Raw genomic sequence first — 17,395 nt, 5'->3', positions numbered from 1 at the left:
ATACATCTCTATACATAAAAAGGCTCATTTTAAAGACAAATATAAGTTAAAGTTAAGACAAAGAAAGATGCTGGGTTTTGTGGTGGATGCCTTTAATCCCAGTGCTAGGAGGCAGAGGCAGGTGGATCTCTGAGTTCAGGACCAGCCTGGTTTACAAAGCAAGTTCCAGGACAGCCGGGACTGTTACATAGAGAAACTCTGTCTTGAAAACTCAGAAAAAAAAGAAAAGAATCAAAGAAAGACAGAGCATGTAAACAGTAGCCACAACAGACTGGCAATACTTATTCCAGAGAGTGGACTTCAAAGAAAGGAAGCCCCTTAGGACAGTAAACCTCCTTCTGTGGGTGCAATTTTTGGTCATTTTAGATCTTAACTAAAATCCTCATGGTCTTACATCACCACCACATTGTAATTTTTATCTACTACTCATGGTTTGTCCCTAAATCTAGAACCAGTGGCCTACTGGAGGATGGTAGCTGCAACATTTTTCAAGTAGAGGCATTCAGGTTTCTATCTCTCTCTCTCTCTCCCTCCCTCTCTCTCTCTACCTACCTATCTATCCATCCATCCATACATCCACTCACCCACCCATCAATCCATCCAATCTATCCACCCACCCACCCACCCACCCATCCATCCATCCGTCCATCCATCTATCTATCTATTGCGAAACTCCTTGTAAAAAAAGAAGTGACAAGGTCAGCTGCAGAAATGACACCACTATAATCTGATTTGGGTCCATATTCTGTTCTGTAACTGTGATTCTCAGTCATGGCTGAGTAATCTCCTCATTCAGAAAACAGTGCGAGCATAGATTCTGTGGATATTGAGTATCTGATGTGTACGTATGCTATTACAGAATGGTAATGTAAAATACTTATGCTGAGGCTCACTCACGAAGCATGGTTCCTTATTTTAATTTTGAGACAAGGGTATGTTGCCTTTTTTATAAAGGCAAAAAACCAAGTGTCCTTATGGCATATTATATGTAAATGGCTATAATTGATTCCTCTACCCTTGTTCCTCCCCAACCCCACCCATCCCATTCTCCTTGTCCTCTTCTGTGTCCAGCATTGGGGACACTATCATATCACATGTATTCTGCTTCCTTTTCCACTACGTCCCTTGAAGCCTTTCCCCTATATCATGAGATCCTTTTAATTTTCCTGGTTTTCTGCTTCATAAGTACATTACTCTCACATAAATATCCATATCTAATAATTAGAAGTTAAGGTCCACATATGAGAGAAAACATGCAGTATTTGTCTTTCTGGGCCTTGGTTATCTGATGTCACACAACATTTTTCAGATCTGTTCATTCCCTAGCACATTTCATAACTTCATTCTTCTTTGTGGTTGAATAAAAGGCCACCATGTATATGTGCCATACTTTGTCCATTCATCTGTTTATAGACATCTAGATGAGTCCATGTTCTTACTATTATGAAAGAGCAACAATCATCACTCAGGAATGTGCAAATGTTTCTGTGGTAAGATTTAGATTTTAGCTATATTCCCAAGAGTAATGTGACAGGGCCAGATGCTAGTTCTGATTTCAGCATTTTGAGAGGTCGCAACACTGATTTCCATACTGTTGCATCAGCTTGCACTTCTACCAACAATGAATGAGTCTTCCTTCCGATTTCTCTATATCCTCTCTAGCATTTGTTACCATTGTTTTCTTGATGATAGCCAATCTAACTGGGGCGAGATGGAATCTGAAAGCAGCTTTACTCTGCATTTCCTTGAGGACTGAGGACGCCAAAATGTTTCTAAGAATGTTTACTGGACATTTGTTTTTCTTCTTTGGAGAAGTCTCTGTTCACTGTCAACCCATTTACTGATTGCCATTTGGATTTGTTTGTTTTTCACAATATTTTATATTTTCTAGATATGAATCCCTTTTATGAAGTATAGCTGACAAAGGCTTTCTCCCATTCTCTCTCTGTCCACTCTGTTGAGAGTTTCTTCGGCTGTGCTTTTGAATTTCATTTGTCAATTATTGGTGTTATTTCCTGTGCTATTAGGATCCTATTCCGAAAATTCTTGCTTATACCTGTATTGTGAAGTGATTTTCCTGTGTTTTCCTTTAACAGTTTCAGTGTTCCAGGTTTTAAATTAGGGTCTTTGACTTACTTTGAATTGATTTTGAATTGTGCAGAATGAGAAATACAGACTTGTTTTCATTCTTCTATAGATCGATATCCCGTTTTGTGACCCCCATTTGTTGAATAGGCTTTTTTCCCAGTATATGTTTTTGACAGTCTTGCCAAAAATTAGATGTCCATACCTACATAGCTTCTGTCTGAGTCCTATATTATTCTGTTGGTGTACATGTCTAATAATTGAGTTAATAGGAAAAGAATGTGAATCAACTTCCTGGACACTTTTCCCCCCATCCTACTTAAAACTCACTATTTCATGTATAACAGTAATCTATCGTAGATGTAGTACTTACTTAATAGTACTTAGTAGTACTTAAAACTTTCTTAAATTAACCGAGAATTTCATAAAATGTGTTTTGATCAGATTCACCCCCATCTCCCCGCCACGCTCCCCTTTTCCCTCCCTACTCACCCAATTTTGAGTTCTGAGTCTCCCCACTCGCCGTTTTCCCCTCTCCGGTCCAGTGTGTGTTGTGGGAGCAGGGCCTGCCCTGCAGTGTGACAAGCCTAACAGAAGGCAATCCGAAATGGGGCTACAGATCATCCCCCCCACCCCCCCACGGCTCAAGGAACTGCTCAGAGTGAGGACAGAATATGGTAAGAGCCAGAGGGAGAGGATGACTTCAAGAACACTGTTTTCTAGACACAACAAGGTACAGAGACTGTGACAGCATGCACAAGCCAGGGGCAAGCTCAAGCGAGACAAATCTCAGCATGGAAGGGCGGGGAAGGTGAGTGTAAAATCCCACCCCTGGCTAAGGAGCTCCTGGAAAGGGAGAGCCAGCTTTCTCCAGTCCATTATTTTAAAACCTTGGCTTGTCTGTGCACATAGTTATCTTGTTAGCCCAGTGCTTGCGCTGGGCTCTTTCCTATGCATTGCTGATTGACTTTTTATGTTTCCCCGAGTTTAGAACCAGGGGATATCTCCATATCCAGGGTTGCCAAAACAAAGCAGCAACCTTCACATCCAGGGATAGGAGTCAGTCTTCAGGACCTTTGGTCACAGAGAGCCCCAGGTTAGGCGCTAAGCTATAATAAATGGGTCTAGGGGAGGGGGAGTCTCAAGAAAATGACCACGCAACCCCAAGTGTGGGTTGTACTTCCGCAGTAAGTTGTACTTCTGCAGAAAGGTGTTTAGCCACACTTGGTTAAGAAAGCAGGCTTAGTTAAGCAAGACCCAGAGGGAATCCCACTGGGTTTTTATTCCTAACACACTGTGCTGCACTCTGACTGGTCAGACTGGCAGCCTGGTCCTATGGAATTGGCTAATATAAAGAAGCAGTTTCCGGGAGACATGAAATTTGAGCATAGATCTTGATTTCAGGAGGTGCTGACTCTGCAGGAACTTGAATATCTGCCAAATGGCTTCTTGACAATTGTTGTTGTTAAGGGATTCTGCCCTTTTCAACCCTTTGATAGAAAAGACAGTATGGGGGCTGAAGAGATGGCTCAGTGGTTAAGAACAATGGTTGCTTCTCAGAGCAGTTTCCAGCACTCACAACCATCTGTAAGTTCGGTTCCAGGGGATCTGATGCCCTCTTCTGGCCTCCACAGACACCAGCCATGCACATGCAAGCAAAAGATCTACATGCAAACAAAACACAAAATTAAAATTAATAAAAACCAACACGTTTTGTTTACAGTTCCCACAGTGTGTTCGCTCTTTAACCTAGATACTAAAATCCAAGATGAGACGTGAAGAAGTAAAGAGTTCCAAGAGAATGAATTATCTTTACTTTTATTTGATTATTTTCTTATACAGCTCTGGCACTGACACTTTCTTTAAAAAAAGATTGTAACTTTATGTAAATATTGAAGTTCAATAAAATAACTTAAAAAACATTTACATGTATATCACTAAATCTCCATAAAATATACCATACTTTTGATACAGCATAGGCTAGCATGATTTGGTAACTGGGACAGTGGCAGTTTTCAAGAGATATTGTGTATGTCACAGGTAGGAAGGAGAAGACTAGATTTGCCAAGATATGTCAAGTATTAAACAGTATATAACATGCACTCAGAAAATTAAAATGTACAGTTCAAAATACATAGGCCTCTAAAAGCATGAAACTCCTGATTTAATACAGATGTACAGAGTTCCTAAATAGAAATTAGAACATTTATTACAAACAGTACTGTAACATCAAGTGAGACATAGTACAGGAGCCACCAGAAAATCTAGACATGTATATAGGACATGAATTTCTACTTTGGCCAGAGTTAACATTATATTGTCTAAATTTTAAGTGAAATTGGATAAGGTTGAATTGAGCAAAATCTTAAAACTTTGTAAAGTATAGGTTCATACGTTTAAATACTGATTATCTGCAAGTCGATTTCTTATTCTATTTATATGGATATGACAAAATCAATCCCATGAACCTAATTGTCTAAAATGTGAATAATTTATTACCTGTAAACGAAGGCATTGAAGATACGGTTGACCAAATTACTCAAGTGCTATAGACTGTACTGTACACATATGAAGATCTAGAGAATTATACTGCTCTGTACTCATAAGCACAATATGATGATGATAAAATACTTCCTGGTATTTCCGAACATGAATACTTGTAAAGCGACTCTCTGATGATTATTGGCACGTAAGTATTTCCTTCCCTAAACAGCATACAAGAAAGAGCTGAACAGGTAGCTGTTTGGCATTTGCAACTGCTTTTAGTGCCCAGAAGGTGGCAGCACTGGTACTTGCCTTGGAGAACTGAATGAACTGACTGTCTAACTGAGCTGTGCATGAGGCTAGGATTGGTAGAAATCGACAGGCTGAAGGACATGAAGAATTAACCCAGAGAACAATTCTGAGTCTTGTATAGGCAGTAGCTACTTTTGAACTATAAATTTCATCTACAACTTTGTAGCTTAAGATAGAATGTAGTATAGTTTTCTAGAGAGCATGTACCAGGAATCCTCTGCTCCTGGCCTGGTTGTACCCATCTAATACTTTTGTTCCGAGTTAGGGAGATGGTCTGAACTTGATAACTGAGAAGTTATTACACTCAGCTATTAAAGAATACCTGTAGGTAGCACTATCTAAAACATCTTTTCACCCTGCCCCAAGATTTATGATTATTAAACAATACATTTCAATTTTACTTTGCTATTACTAAGTAAATGGGCAAGCTGTCAATGTGTTTTTTTCCTAGTATTTTCCCCTGTTTAACAGATACTAAAATTACAGCAGAAATCCATAAATTCAGTGCTTTTCCTGGTCTCTCACTTACAGTGAATAACAAGTTTTAAGATTGTATCCTAAAGTGTGTTTCACTGACAAATTATTTAAAAGATTCTGCTGTCATTCTCCTGGAAATGTCTTCTATTCTATATGTATATTCAAAGCCATGTTTTAGATAATGACTAAGGAAGGTTTAACAATCAAGATTATTATAGATGCTTATGTGGAAGAAAATATTAATGCCCAATCTTTTTAGGCCAGCACTTGACCACTGAACTCTATCCACAGCCCCAACACCAAGTCCTTTTGACATCATGTTCCACGGTATGTGCTTATATGTAGACAAAGGATGCATTCTTAATTCTCCTATATATTAGTCACCCAGCTAGGTTGCAGGCGCGGTCTTGACCTTCTTCACCCAGTGTTCCCCAAATGAAATACACCTGTACTGAATTTGCAGCATGTTTGGAAAGAAAGCTGTCATTGTAGAGGCAAGTATACTGCTTAATCTGTCTATTTTAATGAGGTGGATCAAATCCTATCATATAGAAATTGTCTTATAAAATATATGTTCGATGATTTCACATGGGTGATTTTCAAGTTGACACCAGAAACATAAAAGGTGTTTAATAGAATACAAATCTGAACAGTTCCAACACTGAACTTTGAATGTGCTATAAATGTTCACCAGATCTAAAAAGCATACCTGGGTTATAGAAGGCTCCTTTTCAAGTATTGAGTTGCTTTTTAAAAGTTATAAATAAGTCTTATATGTGCCTCTCTGCCTTGTATGTTAAAGGTATGGAATATACTATATAAATAACAAATAATTTTTAGAAATGAAGGGAACAGGGCAAGAGAAAGGTGGACAATTTCCCATTATTATGTTGTTATGGACATAAAACTGAAAACATGCTTGTTTTTATGCCAGCAATAACAGGTCACACCAGCTTTCAGGACTAACAAGTCTAGCTGTCCCTTTGTGTCGTATGTGGTCCCACATGTCAGCCCAGCTGCAGACACCTGTGTACTTAAGGCTACGTGGACTAGGAAGGGAAGAATTGAGGCAACATGTTGAACAAATCAGAAAAATACACTTTAAAAGGAGCACTTTGCTCACTTTTTTCTTCTCATAATGTGCTAACTCTACCACATAATAGCTCATTTGATCTTGTAAAATACTACTGAGTTAAGAAACTTCTTCAGAGATAAGAAATATCAAACAATACATCCCGTTAAACAATATCTTCTGTTCTAGAGAAAAATCAATACTAATATTCTCTATAAATAAATTTCAAAGCACCTAATCTGAGGAAAAATTTTCCAAAATACTCTATTAATTTTTTTAAAAATAACATTAAACAACCAAACAGAGAGAGCTTCCTCTCTTGGCTGAAGGATTTGTAAGCCACGAAAGTGACCGTGTAAGTAAGTACCCCTGGTGACTGGAGGGTAAACTTCTTTTGCTAGAGTCTCAGCTTGGTAATTATGGTAAGAATAAGCCAGACTTTAAAAGAAGAATAAACGTTTTGGAGACTGGCCAAAATACTTCCATTTTATCACTAGCCTCCGTTCACTTGGATATGGAACTTAATTAGGTGTTCAGATCACTTGATGTAAAACATTGAACTGATGTATTCCTAACTGGTCACTAGATTCATCCATAGCTTTAGAACTAGCAAATGAGTTTTGTAAGCAAGTAATTTTGTTTGTATCACATAGCTCTTAGTAGGGTGCTGAGAATCAGGAATTTAGTGTTGAATGAACATAGAAATCACCAAATACTTTGAGAAATAATGTTGAAAGCTAAGTCAACCTGTTTTACTGACTGTAGCATTAGAACCTATGTCTTTTCCAAAGGAGGCATCTCCTTTAGATATTTTAGAGCAGACAGAAAAACCAAACCAAGTATGAGATAAAGAAACAGACAGAGCTCTGAGTTTTGGTTGTGTAGCAAATTACCAGGAATGAGAAAAGATGACAGAATTAAAACTAGCTCACGTTCTCAGGGGAAAATACAATTAATTAGTAGTGAGGTATCCTCCTGTCCTTAGGAAGAGCCAATAAAACATGTGGACAAAGAAGTCCTGGGATTGAAAATCAATGTCAACAACTGTTTCTGCCACTGACCTCCTTCCTCATGTGCATCAGAAAGAGAAAACCAGTCTGCCAGCAGCTGTCATTTCACACCAAGGAAGGCACAGAGCAGCAGGAGCCAGGGAGTGACAATGTGGACAGTTCTGTGTAGACTCAACTGACCCTGGAATACAGCCGACAGCCTGACACTACTTCACACTTACAATGGCATTCCAATTGTGCACACATTTGTGACTGACGAATCAGGATATATAAAAATCTGTTCTTTCTCACTTTGACAATAAAATATACTTATCAAAACATGCTAGCTTGTCTGTGCAAATATACTCATCACTGATGCAAAAAAGTATGAAAATAACCCTTAAAGGGCCTGCTTTGGATAGTGTTCAAAAAATCTTGTGTATTCAGTCTCTGAAGAAATTGTATCTGTGTTGGAGACAGAAGCCAACATCTGGAATCCAAAGGAGAGAGGGACAGCTATGTCCTTCTAGGACTTCTGAATTTGTGAATGGAAGTTTAGATGGAATTCACTTTGTACCTATGGATCATAGAAAAACCATTACTTGGTATGAAAATTTAGGGTCAACAGACCATGTTTTGGCATTAAATACCTTTAGGTCATCTTAAATAATCCTTTATAAATATACATATATACTTTGCCTAGATTACCACTGACTGTATTGCTACTGATAATTGTATGTGGTCTTAGGAGAAAGGGGTCCTACTGAAGTCACTAGGTACAACAGTAATGTTTAGACTGTCTCAGGAAGGGATTATACACATCTGCTTAAGAAAAAAATGTGTGGGTTTTGTTTTAGCATTTCTGTTTATGAAAATAAACATCACCATGGTTGTATTTTTCTCCTCATCAAGTCTTCTAGAATATGGAGTCATTTGGAAGGACTGTGTGGGGAGATGCAGCTTGCGAGCAGGGCAGTGACCAACTGCTGGCCTTCTCTCCACATTCAATTCAGTAACTAAAATGTCATCAGCTGAAAATTACTCCACATCAGAAGCATCGTTGTCAGAGAGATGGTAGTTACTTCCCTTGACCCGGATGTATTCAATGTATCTCCCCTCATCGGAGTCAGAAGCGCCACATGTGCATAGCCTGTTTTCAAAGAGTGACTCGATTTCCTCTAGTTTTTTCCCTTTCGTTTCAGGAAGACAACCATAGACGAAAAGCAGTCCCACAGCTGCAAAGCCAGCATAGAGGAAGAAGGCTCCTGCAGTGGGAAAAGAGTACAGTGAGCAGCTCCGTGTGGACTCACATCGGAGAGTCCCGATTCTCATTCGAATGTAACTATAGTATGAAACGCAACCAAATGATGTCTGCCAGCCTGCCTTACCTGGATGTTCCAGTCCTGTGCATATAATGCAATTAATCTTTCAAAACTCAAACCATGTCATAGCCATCTGAAGAAGAACAGACCAGGCTCAGATGCAAGCTCTTTTCAGAAGTCTCCCTCAGATCCCACCCAGGCTGAGGGGAATTGCTCTCTCTCAACTGTTTTCTCAGCACGCTCTTTAGTATTATTATAACCAAGCAGTCTTATTACTACATGCATGTGCATGTCTGTCTTGTCTACTCAGGCATGGAGGGTGAGGAGAAATCTAGATCTCCAGAACCAGGTATAGTGCTGCTGCTGCTGCTGCTGCTACTATTGCTGCTGCTACTATTGCTGCTGCTGCTGCTGCTGCTGCTGAGTTAATGACTTGATGGAGCTCATGACATCTCCCTGCAAACTCTTGACAAAAGCTGACACAGGCCCTAACTAACTAAACCACATTCTGTTGCCCGTGCCTTTTCTGACAGTACGCAAATGCATACTATGTAAAAGCACTGACAAGAATACTCTGGTCCCCTCTGATGCCTCCTACTTCACCTCATCCCAAAAGAGTATTTTGCAAGCCAGAGTTTTACTGCATGGGTTTTTTATTATGCAAGCCTCTATTTAAAAAAATGCTTCTTGGGATGTTAATATATATATATTCAGTCTATATATATATATAGACTGAAAAGTATTTAAGCATTCTCAAGGATCAGCAATGGCAACTAACATCTATCATCATGTCATGAAAACAAGCTCATGGGTTTATGGAAACATTTTTAGTTGCTAAAAGAGATAAAGCTTAATGTTCTAAACATACCTCCAGCTTGTCTCCTGCAGTTCCTTCCCAAGAAAACAGATGTTTCTAGATGAGCATTTCTTAACTTGTTGGTCATGAACATCGGAAAACACATAGTTCCAATGGTCTTGGGAATTGGCATTGCTCAGTAGTAAAATTACAGTTATGAAGTAGCAACAAAAATACATTTATGGTTGCGGGATCCTGAGACCACTGGAAGCTGTGTTTTCTGATGGTTGTGACCCACAGGCTGAGAACTGCTGTTGTAGATGTTCCAAGTGGTTAATGAGAGAGAAGTTAATGGACCATTGGCTGCATGGTATTAACTACTGCAATACCATGTCAGTGTGTCCCGAACACAGAGCAAAGAGATCTGTGCACTTCCTCACAGCTGGCGTTCTTATCCAGGTGAACATGATGCTTACTTTCCCGTTCCCCTTGCAAGAGTCAGGAGCACAGTGCCGGATGAAGCACAGGCCTGGCCAGCTTTGTCTTTCTAGTCTACGGCACGGGTGGGAACAGACAGCAAACCTGTCCAGAGCATGGGGTGAGGTCAGGCGGGGAGGCTGCTTCAGAGGGGACCAGACATAGTACACATGTCACATAGACCACGTGATCTCACGGAGATGTGAGACCAATGGCTTTACATTTCATCTTTAGAAATTATCCCAGCTTAACAAATATCATCACAACTTATACAGTCATGTAGACAAGGCAACTGTGTGGCGGGGGCAAAAACGCAGAAAAAGATCTTTGGACTTTAGTAAGCAGAGGTTTGAAGGAGGGAGCTTCACAAAGGAGCTCTGTAATGCTTATGTTGTCCTTCAGCCATAGTCTTCACACATTTTCATTTGGAGGTTTTTGTCATGCCCTGGTTCTGGAAGTGGTAGGTGCTGGACTCCAAGGGGTCTTGGCTGGAACAAATGATTCAGTTCAGTGTCCCAAATGGGTGAGCTACTTTCAGGCCTACACTAATGGTGCTTAGGTGTGGGGCTCCAGCGTCCCCACAGGGCATCTTCCCAGTCCTGGCTTCACGGTCTTAGCATTTGTTCCATGTTTCCTTGTTAACCTGAAGCTGTGCTGTAAGGATTTCCAGCGTGGTAGGAATGGAGGGTGTTTAGGGTTTGAACTGTAGGGGATATGCATAAGCACTTGGATACAAGAAACTTAGGCAAAGATAACTCCTCTCTTAGACACATTTCCCAGAACCCCTGGAGACGGTGAAAGCTATACAGAGATATTCATGAAGAGCCAAGATATAAGGACATAGCCTCTCTCACAAATTATAGGGTATCTAAGGACAAAGTACCAAAAGTAACAGTGAGAGGACATTGAAAAAAACATGCTCTTACCGTAGTATGTAAGATACTCTGCTGTGTGTAAAAAGGTCAATGAAACCAGGACGTTGAAAATCCAGTTTATTCCAGCTGAGCATGCATTTCCTGTACTTCTTGCCCAGAGAGGATAGATTTCAGAGTTCACTGTCCAGGGCATTGGTCCCATTCCTGAGAAGTAAATAATTAAAACTACAGTCAAGCTCCCCTGTGGAATGAATTACAGTAGCCTGCCTCTTCTAAGAGGGGGCAATGCAGTGCAAAAGTAGCAAGCATCTACTCACCAGGCGCAAAGAAAATGAGATATAACACCAGGCCTAGGAGTGCCGTCCAGGAGTACGGGGTGGGGCAGAAACTGTAGGCCCAGTGGATGTCTTCTGTTTTGAACTTGGTTTCATTTTCACACCTGAAAAACATGTATTAATGCAGTGTTTTAGGGTGTAGCTGTAGAAATTCATGTGATTGTGTTGGATGTATTTGGAAATTTCTCCATCTCCTAAGGGGGGAAAAGGTAAAAACATTTTTTTTTCTTAGAAATTTGAGATCTCATGTCATGAACATATGCAAAGAAAGACATTAAACTGAGAACAAAATGTATAGTGTAGATATTAATGCACACACACTTAGAGCTCAATACAATTTCAGAGTGGCTGAGCAATTCCTTTTTACTCAGATGGCATCAAGGAGACCTGATTTTTAACTTGAAGCTGCACTAGACAGAGCTTCAGTCAGTACACTGTGGTGGGAAGGGTATCTATGCAGTTACGAGTGGCTAAGAGGGCAGGCATCTTCAGGACCATGCTCCTGTGACACCCACCTTCAAAGCCTCCTTTATTTTTCAGCTAAAACTTAGTGGTGCAAGGTGACATGCCCAGAGGCATTTCTGTCCATCAGTTTAATCTTTCACATACTCACTCCATGACTTTGAGCTAAGCACACCTCCTCTAAATGTGTCTAATATATTTTCATTTGAAGTTATGCCCTTACACTAAGCGTGCACTGTACTATCTAACTGAGGATGACTATGCATAGGCTCCCTAAACTTGTGCATTCTGAGCTTAAGGAGAGCATCACTTTGGCTTTGGAAATCATTCACCTGCTCCAATGCCATTTGGTGATACTCTTTCTCCCTGGTTTCATGTCTAGCCTCAGCTTATTTTGGCTTTGCCCTCACCAAGATGCCAACCTACTGCGTTCAGTTACACAGTCAGATCACGACCCTGCTTTCAGAAGCAGAGTTCCATCATCTGTAAAATGTGGGTGAAACCATAGAGAAGATTTTCAGGCTCATCTAGACAAAGGATGATCATAACTGATTGCAAATGGCCACCTGCCCTCCTGTCCTATGTTCTTGCTTCTCATCATTCACTGCTGGTGAGCTTGTCTCCTTCTGTGTTCAACAACGAAGCAATGTGTCTTTGACTCAGGCTGTCAAATTGAGCTTAATTCTTTTTACATCCTCAATTGTCCCTATAGATACAACCAATCTGAAAAACATCCAGATCTCACCACCTAGGAGATGGCAAAGCTGTGAGACCATGCTGCTGGGCCCCTACGAGTCCATGCTACCTCCTCTGGTTTCTAAGCATGCTCACTGGATGCCCCATTTTCTTCTCTGCTGAATTATCTACTTATTTCAGAGGTGTTCAATAAACTTCTGTCAACTAAAGACTCAACTAACTCTTCTACTCTCTTCTAGTCCTGAAAATTCCCCCTCCAGGTTTCCTTATTTCTTTCACTTTCCATGAAAGTTCTCTTTAATTGGAGGCAAGTGCCTGTGGTCACATGGGGTACCACACACCCTTCCTAGGGACTTCAGGGGTTCTGTACTCCCCCATGCTCCATATGCTTCCTCGGGATTGTATTCCATCAGTCATCTCTTCCTGCCATCTTTAGCTTCTTCCGACTGGAGCCTTCCCTGTTGACTTTCACTCACAAGATCTCTGCCATTAAAATGGCCACACCCTCTCATGTTAGTGCTGCCAGATTCCAAAATCAGGAGTGCTTAGACCCTGGAGCACTACATCCTCCACTAGGATGCAGCTGACTTTTGTGGCCTCTGTTTTCTTCATAAAGCTTCTGGTGTGGTGGCATTAATCTTAGCAACTAAACTTCATATTCTCTCTAACAAACAAACAAACAAAAATATAAAAACAAAGCACAACCATGGGCCCCTATCTCTAACCAATAAGCTATCTTCAACTGGCATCCACTTATAAAGGAAAAATTAGTTTTCTCCAGTGGAGTCTCATTGGGTGTATAGACCATGCTTATGGGTAGGCCCCATGCTCAGCAGTAGACGACCAACACAAAATGAACCCAATGGTATTTTTGTAAACTTTTTGTCTCATATTGCTTTGTTTTTACATTTTTTTACCTTCTTGTTTTTTTGCTTGTATATTATGGTTTCTGATCTTGTGTTCTTATGGGTGTTCTGTTTGGTGTCTATGGGCACTTGTGTGTGTGTGTGTGTGTGTGTGTGTGTGTGTGTGTGTGTGTGTGTGTGTTTCATTCTCACTTTTTGAAATTTGCCTGTTTGTGTATTTTCTGAAAAGAGAGAGAGAAAGAAAGGGCATGGAGTTGAGTGGGTGAGGAGGTAGGAAGGATCTGGGAGGAGTTCAGGAAGGGGAAACCATGATCAGGATATATTAAATGGAAATTTTTTTCAATAAAAAAGAAACAAAAACAAAACAAGAAACACAGAGAAACCCCAACAAAAACATACACACACAAAAATGAAAATCAGAATAAATAAGCAATGACTAATGTCTTAGTTGCTGTTCTACTGTTGTGAAGAGATACCATGACCAAAGCAACCCTTATAAAATAAAGCATTTTATTGGGGGCTTGCTTACAATCTTAGGAGGGTTAGTTCATGATCATCATGGTGGGAAGCAGACAGGAGTGGTGCTGGAGCAGTAGCTGAGAGCTTTACATCCTGATCCACAGACAGCAAGCAGAGAGAGACATGGACGCTGGGCCTGACATGGCACACCTCCTCCTAGTCCAAAGAGGCTACACCTAACCCTTCCCAACAGTTCTACTAACTGGGGACCAGACATTCAAGCACTCCCTGTCTCCCATAGGCTTGTAGTCATACCACAAGGCAAACACTGCATTCAGTCCCATGTCAAAAAACACTCCATCATCCTTTAATCTTAACACTGTTTAAAAGTCCCAAGTCTCTTCTGAGACTTGTGGCAATCTCTTAGCTGTAACCCTCTGTAAAATCAGAGTCAAAAAAGCAGATTATATACTTTCAATGTACAATGTCACAGAATATACACCAACATTCCAAAAGGGTGGAAAGGGAGCACAGTGAGGAAATGCTGGTCCAAAGGGACCATAGTGAGGAAATACTGGTCCAAGGCAAACACCCCCAAGGGCAAACTCCACAATCTGCATCTCCAATATCCTATGTCAAAGAGCTATTCAGATCTCCAATACCCCTTCCAGCTTTGTTGACTGCAACATAATTTTCTCTCTCTTGGGCTGGTTCCACATCCTATCTGGCAGGTAAAAAGGCTCTGGCATCTCCAATGTCTTAGACTCTCCAACACAATCCAGTGTTTACTTTCACAGTTTCATACAATGGCTTCTCTAGGTCTACATGCTGGGATAGCTTCTGCCTTGTGCCTGGCCTCAGCAGCTTTCCATAACCAGAAGGAAGAAATTCACAGCCCATTTCTTGTATCCTTCTTGACTCTAAATCCAAAACCATATGGCCAGAGCTGCCAAATTCTACTGCTTGCTGGGGCTGGACACTGGCTGTCTCCTCGAAATACATTTCCATAAGCTTTCTGTTCTTGTTTAGGCCCAGGGAATCCCTCAGGCCTTTCCTTTCACAGGTTTCAGGATTAGCTCCTGGGACCTTGCCCTCTATCATTTCTTTCATTCCATCTAGCATCAGGCTTTTCTTTAAGCTTCTCATCTCCTTGAGCACAAGACTTGACTCCAGTACTACATTTTCTGGTGTTCCTTTTCTCCTCACACTGTACATTTTGTACTTCTTTTTGCCCTGCTTGCTCTTTTTCATTATTGATCTGCATAAGAGTGATTACTAATAACCATGTGACATAGTCAATACTAGGCTGTCCTGAAATCTCCTCTGTCAATGGCATTTATTCTAAACTCTTCAATTTAGCCTCAGGCAGATTTTTCAGCCAAGGGCAAAAAGCAGCCATATTCTTTGCCAAAACATCACAAGAATGGTCTACAGGCTATGTGCTAATATTTCCCCTCTGAAACATCTTGAGCAGGGTCTGCATCTTTCAAACCACTCTCAGCATTATTGTCTTCCAGGCTCCTACTAGAGTGGCCTATCAAGCCATGCTTAAAGCTTTCAACTGCTTTTCTAGTTCAAAGTCCCAAAGTCTTCCATATTCTTCCATACAATAACATGGTCAGGTTTGTCACAGCAATACCCCAATCCCTTGTACCAATTTCTGTCTTAGTTACTGTTCTATTACTGTGAAGAGACACCATGATCAAGGCAATGCTTTATAAAGGAAAGGATCACCATGGCAGGAAGCAGACAGGCATGGCACTGGAGCAGTAGCTGAGAGCTTTACATTCTTATTTGCAGCCAGCAGGCAAAGAGAGAGAGATAGTGCCTGAACATGGCATGGGCTTTTGAAACCTCAAAGTCCACTCCATGACATACTTCCTCCAACAAAGCCACACCTTCTAATCCCTCACAAACAGTTCCACCAACTGAGTACCCAGCATTCAAACATATGAGCCAATGATGGGAACTATTCTTATTTAAACCACCACAACCAATAAGACAAAAAAAATTTACCCAAACAAAGCAAAATGAAACTAAAGTCTGCAAAAATACCACTGAGTTTGCTTTTTGTTGGCTAATTAATCCCAGGCATGGTGCCTACCCTGAAGTGTGGTTGATTTACCTACAGAGAATCCATTGGAGAAAACTGACTTCCCTTTGTCAAAAGGTATCAATTACAAACACCTTCCTGGTTAGGGTGGTAGCCCATGTCCAGTTCCCCCTCTCAGTGCTGGGCTGTGTCTGGCTGGAGTCTGTGGGGACGGGGTCAGGCCTGATCTGTACATGGCTCGTCTGTGTGGCCAATCTCTGTGAGTTCTTGTGTGCATCAGTCCTATAGTATCTGGAATATAAGTATATAAGCTTCCTTGGAGTCATCCATTACTCCTGGCTCCTAAAATCTTGCTGCCTCCTCCTCCACATAACTTTCTGAGCCATGAAGGGAAGGATTCTATTTAAAAAAAAAAAATCCCATTTAGAACTTAGTGCTCCAAAGTCTCTCACTCTCTGCTAATTGTCTGGTTTTGAGTTTCTGTGTTAACTCTCATCTACCATAAGCAGCAGCTTCCCTGATGTAGGCTGAGTAAGGCACTCATCTGTGGGTATAGCTGCATGTCAATGGGAGTCAGTCATTTTTGTGACATGTTCCTTTAGCAGAATAGTAGGTTTTCCCCTAGCCTTGTGACCTACATGTTCTTAGGTTCTTGGAAACTTTAGCAGTGTCAGATATGGGTTCCCTTTCATGGAGCGAGCCTTAAGTTCAATCAAAAAGTGGTTGATTCTCCTGTAATATTATGCCATGATTGTACCGGTGTGTCTAATGATCAGGTTGCTGTTATAGGTCACAGGGTTTGTAGTTGGGTGATACTGGTGATTAACTTTCTCCTCTACTAGTGTGCTGAGTACCTTCCAGAAGCATGAATGCTAGTCAGTAGAGCAGAAACTTCTAGCTGGCACTAGTTTTTCAAAGGCCTTTAGTGTTAATTTTCCCTCTTTACCCTTTCTCTCTCACCCCCTCATTATTTAATGCTCCTATTCTAGTTCCTCCTTTGTCTCTCCATAGCAATACATTCTATTTGTCTTTTCTTGGAAGAGCTTCTCCCTACCCAGTTACCTAACCTGAGTGGCTATTCTGATTATAGCATGCATATCAAAGGTGAAGAAGCTGGTATCTACATAAAAGAGAAAACATACAATATTTAGGGTTTAAGTTCTGGGTTACCTCACTCACAATGTTTTTTTTTCTAACTCCATCTGTGAATTTCATTTTCGAACAATAGGACAATATTCTATTGTATAAATTTACCACAGTTTCATTCATCAGTTAATGAACATCTAGGCAATTTTGAATTTCTGGCTATTATGAATAGAGCAGTAATGAACATGGATGAGCAAGTGTCTCTGTGGTAGGATGTAGAGTCCTTTGGGTACATGCCCAAGAGTGGTATAGCTGGACTTGCGGTAGACTGATTCACAGCTTCCTGAGGAACCACTACACTGATTTCCACAGTGGCTGTACAAGTTTGCCCTCGCACCAGCAATGATTAGTTGTCCCCCTTTCACTGCATCCTAGCTAGCATGAGCTGCCTTTGTTTCATTGACCTTGGCCATTCTGACGGATGAAGTCTCAAAGTCATTTTAATTTGCATTTCGCTGATGTCTAAGGAAGTTGAGCATTTCTTTAAGT

At 40.8% G+C, this 17,395-nt stretch overlaps 1 protein-coding gene across 1 annotated transcript in view; it reads right to left on the bottom strand.

Annotated features, from left to right (window-relative positions):
• Positions 1–8,261: 8,261 nt before the first annotated feature.
• Slc2a13 (solute carrier family 2 member 13) overlaps positions 8,262–17,395 on the bottom strand; it is a 290,023-nt gene continuing 280,889 nt past the window's right edge. Inside the window, exons 8-10 of the mRNA XM_059247592.1 lie at positions 11,207–11,328; positions 10,941–11,093; positions 8,262–8,684 (exon numbers count right to left, since the gene is read on the bottom strand). Coding sequence (XP_059103575.1) covers positions 8,458–8,684; positions 10,941–11,093; positions 11,207–11,328 — 502 coding nt within the window. The 3' untranslated portion in view covers positions 8,262–8,457. The remainder of the gene's footprint in view (positions 8,685–10,940; positions 11,094–11,206; positions 11,329–17,395) is intronic.

Source organism: Peromyscus eremicus, chromosome 20 (genome assembly GCF_949786415.1).
Source record: "Peromyscus eremicus chromosome 20, PerEre_H2_v1, whole genome shotgun sequence".
Classification (NCBI taxonomy): domain Eukaryota; kingdom Metazoa; phylum Chordata; class Mammalia; order Rodentia; family Cricetidae; genus Peromyscus; species Peromyscus eremicus.
The sequence above is the reverse complement of the archived record's forward strand: the minus strand, read 5'-3'. Positions and strand labels throughout refer to the sequence as shown.